At 43.1% G+C, this 5,719-nt stretch overlaps 1 protein-coding gene across 1 annotated transcript; it reads right to left on the reverse strand.

The window, feature by feature from the left end:
* Nucleotides 1-263: 263 nt before the first annotated feature.
* LOC135594300 (protein NRT1/ PTR FAMILY 7.2-like) lies at nucleotides 264-5,172 on the reverse strand. The gene is made up of 6 exons (XM_065084698.1): nucleotides 4,919-5,172; nucleotides 3,383-3,421; nucleotides 2,600-2,738; nucleotides 2,098-2,315; nucleotides 1,338-1,900; nucleotides 264-1,236 (listed from the first exon to the last, which is right to left on the reverse strand). Exons 2-6 carry the CDS (start codon nucleotides 3,416-3,418, stop codon nucleotides 390-392), a joined length of 1,803 nt encoding a protein of 600 aa, XP_064940770.1. The 5' UTR covers nucleotides 3,419-3,421; nucleotides 4,919-5,172; the 3' UTR covers nucleotides 264-389.
* Nucleotides 5,173-5,719: the final 547 nt, after the last annotated feature.

Here is a 5,719-nt window from a genome sequence, read left to right on the forward strand (position 1 = left end):
AAGAGGGTCGATCCGCCTTAGTTGACTTCTTCTCAGACTCATCACAACGCCTTGGAGAAGAAACATATAGTCCATTGGCCCGCATTCAGATAACAATAGTCAAATGGACCTCTTCTTCCTTCACAAAGATGCAATACCGAGATAGCGTGCAGATAACAGAGTTTCGAATTTTATTCTAGCCATCTACTTCCCAAATGAGATGAAGCTTTATCTACGAGAGTTCAACGATTGATGGATCAGTGAAGGCATAACACTAAGAATGCACCTACTAGTACTAACCCAACAGGCCCACGTAGCACAAGGGAAAGAAAAGATTCAAGCGTAGAGAGCAGCGGCAAACAACAAGTTGTGTCTCGCGAGAACAGCAGCAGCTCCAAACCAGACATAGACTACAGTGCGGTAACTAAATTCTCCTGCCGATCGTCATTGTCAAGCTTGATGCACCTGTACCACTTGGCGCAGACCAAGTAGGCCATGAAATCGATCAGAGTGAGAGCGGCAAGCAGGAAGTAGAACCTGTCCAGGTGACCTGAGTTAAGGTTCCGCGGTATCCACCCAGGGCTATTTTTATTGGACGTCACGCTGGTGACGATGTTAACCAGCATGATGCTGACGTAGTTCCCAAGCGAGATGGAGGCCATGCAGAGGGAGCTCCCGAAGCTCTTTATCCCATCCGGTGCTTGGGCATTGAAGAACTCCAGCTGCCCGACGTACATGAACACCTCAGAAGCCCCGATCAGCGCGTACTGAGGGATCTGCCAGAAGATACTGAGCGAGCTTGGCTCATCAGGTACAACCACTCGCTTGAGCCTCTCCACCTCCACCACTCCAGCGACGATCATGGCCAGCATCCCGATGACCAATCCCACCCCCATCCGCTGGAGCTCGCTGATCCCCTTGGGTTCCTTTGAAATCCTGGCCATCACGGGAACCAGCAGATTCCGGTAGATAAAGATGAAGATTATGACGCTAAGGATGTCGAACACCGACATGCTCGCGGCTGGGATGCGGAACGCCGCAACGTTAGTGTTCATTGTGGCGCCTTGCTCCACGAAAATAGAGGCCATTTGGGTGAACACCACCGAGTAGATGATGGTGCAAAGCCATATGGGGAGCATCTTCAGCACGCATTTCACCTCTTCCACTTGAGTCACTGTGCACAGTTGCCATGGGTCATTCTTTATGGCCTGCACATGCATGTCTTCACCAGTTGGAACTGCAGCCTTGTCGAGGAACCTGCAGCAAGAACCAGTTCTTCTGTGATCTCAGATCAGCCCAAAATAACAAGAGTGAACAACCAACTTGCATGGGAGTAGAACGTCGTTTGAAACCCTTACCTGAAATCCTCGCTATGAAGGATCTTCCTGCTTCCAACGATTGCGGACTCCTTTCCCTGGACTTCATAGAGCATGTCCGAGTTACTTGGGACATCAACAGTCCATTTGCGTGTAGCAGCAACAAAGACCTGGATGATCCTCGTCAATGGATTCCCAGAAGGATTGAAATGTCTGTAACGTCGAGTCCCAACCAGGAAGAGCAGAAGGGCAGCAGCAGCTGCACCAGCCGAAATCCAAAAGCCAAGTACCCATTTACCAGAATCTTCGTAGTAGACTAAGATGCTGTTGGAGAAGAGAGAGCCGACATTTAGAGCCAAGTAGAAATAACTGAAGAAGGCTATCTTGGAATGCCTTTCGACGGGATCCATTTCGTCAAACTGGTCTGATCCAAATGTAGCAATGGATGGCTGGTATCCTCCATTTCCAAAGGCGATGAAGTAGATCGATATGTAAAAGAGCACAGTTCCCAGGGTTGATGGCGTGTTGCACTTTAGTTGGCCATCCCCACAGCCCGATGGCTTAACCAGAAAAAGCCATGATGCCAGCGACAAAAGCATTAAACCCTGTTAAACAACACATGAGAACAGACTTCGATGAATCTTCTTTTCAGCAAAACATTTAGATCAATCTGTTCAATTGATTGTTCTTGTTAGTACAAGATTCGGTGGCTTGATGTAACGGAGCATCATCATCCACGATGAAAAGAAGATAATTTTTACTGAATCTAAAAAAGTGAGGAAATGGAAGTTTTGAAGCATACCATCACATAGATCATCTGGAAGACAGAGCAAGTCAAGTAGCGGCCCCAGTAAGAGTCGCTCATGAATGCCCCTATCAGTGAAAATATGTATACCGTGCCCGTCCATTTGCTCACATTGTTTGCCGCATCAGCATTGTCTTGCTGTAGAACTCTCGTCAAGAACAGAACAAGATTCACACCAACGCCAAAGAATGCAAAGGTTACGAGGCCATAATTAACTGCATAAATTAAGTGATCGTTTACATAGTTACTGAAATGAAGGATGCCAAAATAAAGATGGAATGGTTAATTTCCAATTGCCAAAAAGCATGTATTGTGTAGGAGCTCAAATAATCTTTCCATTTTAACAAGTTTAATCATATTTGGCTGCTACAACACTAAAGAATCAGAGCATAAAGATACTATCACTCTATAGTGTCTAAATCATAACTACAAAGACAGACAGTGTCCATCTCATATAACATATAGAAAAAGCTATGTTATGGATTGACACTTCAATTACCTAGTAAGAGGACTGCTGATGTCCAATTTCCAGTTCTTGCTTTGACTGCTGGTTTCCCCATTCGGTCCACTGAACCATCCTCAGTAACTGGTGAAATCATTCTATCTTTGTGGTCGCTATAGTTTCCAAAAGGCTTTTCCTTCAAGTATGACAAGTAACGAAGACAGTATATCAGTGACAGGATGAACACAAGCAATGACGAAGCAACAAATCACAACAACCATCCCTTGACGAAAGATGGTTTATTAAATAGATAATGACTTGCTAAGAGACCAATAGTAACCAATTTTGAAGACCTAAGTCGTCTTTGCAAAAAGTGAAAACAAGTAGAGGCCAAATGCAACCAATTTTGAATCTTAAAGAAATGCAACTAATTTTCTTTTGACAAAAAGGGTCATGAAAATTTTCATCAAACTCTCTCTTAATATTAAAAACAACAACTAGCCCATATGTTAATTGAATTACACTTCATCTACTCTATTAATGTTTATCATGAGTAAGTTACAATTTCAGTATCAGAATCTAGTTGAGGCCAAATGCATAATTTGCAGAACTAGCATGCTGGATATGACATGCATAACTTTTTAATCTAACCTGAAAAAAGAAAAGAATTAAACTCAATTTTTTTTAAAAAAAATAAATTTAATTTATTCTATTCCATCTTGATGATGGAACAATTTTTTCTACACAATCTATGGCCATCAAACAGTTCGCAAGGAACCTGCCATATGCAACAAGTCTTACCAGTTATACGATATTTATCTAATTTTTCTGTTGACTCACCTTTGGAAGGGTGCTTGTTGAATCTGAAGAAGCCATTACCTATATCAAGCAATAAAATATTGAAAGACAACCTGGTTAGATAATTCTGTAAAAGCTAATTATCCAAAGATAAAAAGTAATCCAAAAATTAAATAATTTCAAAAATTAAATAATTTCTCAATGACCTTTTAGCTTCTGTGGTCTTGTACATTTGGAATGCATCTTGGCAAAAAAAAGTAGGCTTAAATCTAAGTGTCTTGGCTGTTATAAATAGATGGAGGTTTTAACCAGAAGCTTATGAACATTATATTACTTAAATCTATGGGGAGCTTCCCCTGTTAAGACGGACTATGAGATTTTTCTTGTTGTGTGATTAGCTTGTCAATTGATGTAACTGTAATGATATCCAATGACGATAAACATAAGCAACAAGTTTATCAGATAGAGCTACTGTGAGAGATTAATGAATCTTTCTTTCCTGCAACAGCAAACAGTGAGCATTAATCTCTCAAAGGAACAAGTTATGCTCAATGAGCATGACTAATGATGGAACAAAAAAGGAGCACTACGATTACAAAGGTGTCACCTTGCTTGATCTCTCAAAGCAACAAGTTATGACATCGATAAGATACCATGTCTATCAATTTTGTTGTGCTTCCTGTATGATATGCTGTTTCTGGTTACAAGTATTGTCATTTCATGAAATTATCATGAGACATCAATCCAGGATCCTTTCACTTCATTCAGAACTTGTATTCCTGTTTGACATCCTCTTTAGCAAGTAGATCAAATCAGATTTTCAAACAAAATTGGACATCAAATTTGTAAGCACCGAGAATTATATAATAGTACATCTTTCTCACCACAAAATGTAATTTAAACAGTATCCTTTTTTTCTAATATGTGCTGAACAAACTCCTTATTCCAACCTTGACATTAAGCAATGGAGACCAGCATCTTGAAAAGAAAGAACAAGCACATGTATGCAATTACATTTAAACACCAATTCAATTGAAAACATCCAAAATGCATCATTATCTGAAGTGCATTCACAAGATCAGGAGTGTTCGCATGTGTCTTGAACCCACATAAGTGGAACATTTGTTTCTCATTGCTTTCTAATGAATGTGGATGTAAGGGAGCACTACGTCGAGATCCAACAGAGTAGAGTAAATAAAATTTGGTCCATTACTGAAATCGATTAGTATGTGAGAGAGAACAAAAATTAGTGAACTACTAAAAAAATACGACAATCATTGCGAGAATTGTTGTCATCTAGTCATGAAGAACTGTTGGTGTTACGCCTTTCAGAACAATTATAATTTTGAACGGCAACAACAAATAATCAACACATGTAACGGATACTACTTTCCCGACTTCTTTCCCGACGAGCCTTAATTTATGTCATACATAATCAAAGGTTTGGTTGTAAGTCTCGGCTTTCTAGATTTAAGTTTCATACAAATTTTTTCCCGAAAAGAAGTTTCAGATTATGAAGTGATATCCTTAAGGTAAGAGAGACAAACCCATAAGGTAACATCGAGACATACACATTACCTCCTTATGGATATTGTTCAGGTGGTGGTATCACCCCTGAAGCCGTAAGCCGCGGACTCCGGAGATGGGGAAGAGAGCGACGTCAAGAAGGAGATCGGAGGGCACGCCGTGGGAGCCAGCCGTGCAACAACAGGAGTGACCGGCGAAGCTACAGGCATTTACGTGAGCCCTGTGGTGGCAACGGCACTACCTGTGGCAAGAAAGACACCGCAAGGCTATGGAACAGTCGATCTGATTGGACGAGGAAGAGAAGAGGAGAGACCTCATTCACAAACGATGGAACAAAAGGGGGGGGGGGGGGGGGGGGAGCGGGGGGCGATGAGTCTGGGACGAGAGGTGTGGTGATGGCAGGAACAGAAGAGCCCCTCGTATTTATGACGATCCCGACCTCTTTCCAACACGTACGCCACCTTCAGCAGATAAGCCACGGTCAAGCCAGCTGGAATCCGTTGCGTTCCTCCCAGATCCGCCCTGCTTGGGCTTCGTCGCACCCCGTCCACACGTTACCCGCGGGCAAACCTCACTCGTTACCAGCGGAGGGGCAGCGGGTCCCATCCGTCAAGCCTCCAGCCGCAGCGCAAAGAGTGGTGACGGGTTCGGAAGCCGGTGGGAGAAGGCTTTGGTATCGTGAACAAACTGATTCGGCGTCCCGGTGCTGCTGAGTCAAACGGCACGTCCGGTTTAACCGGGGTGGGCCGGAATTAGACCGCAGCGGGCGCGGGCACCTCGCAGCGAATAGAGGGATCCCACCGGGACGAGCAATCGGAGGGAGAGAATAGGCGCCCGCACGTGACACGCTTT

Source organism: Musa acuminata, chromosome BXJ1-9 (assembly GCF_036884655.1).
Source record: "Musa acuminata AAA Group cultivar baxijiao chromosome BXJ1-9, Cavendish_Baxijiao_AAA, whole genome shotgun sequence".
Classification (NCBI taxonomy): domain Eukaryota; kingdom Viridiplantae; phylum Streptophyta; class Magnoliopsida; order Zingiberales; family Musaceae; genus Musa; species Musa acuminata.

Coding starts and splice junctions, on each gene's coding strand:
- LOC135594300 (XM_065084698.1), bottom strand. CDS start 3,418: ATGGCTTCTTCAGATTCAACAAGCACCCTTCCAAAG. Junction 2,316..2,599: donor ATCAGCAGTCCTCTTACTAG/GTAATTGAAGTG, acceptor TAATTTATGCAG/TTAATTATGGCCTCGTAACC. Junction 1,901..2,097: donor TCCAGATGATCTATGTGATG/GTATGCTTCAAA, acceptor GTTGTTTAACAG/GGTTTAATGCTTTTGTCGCT.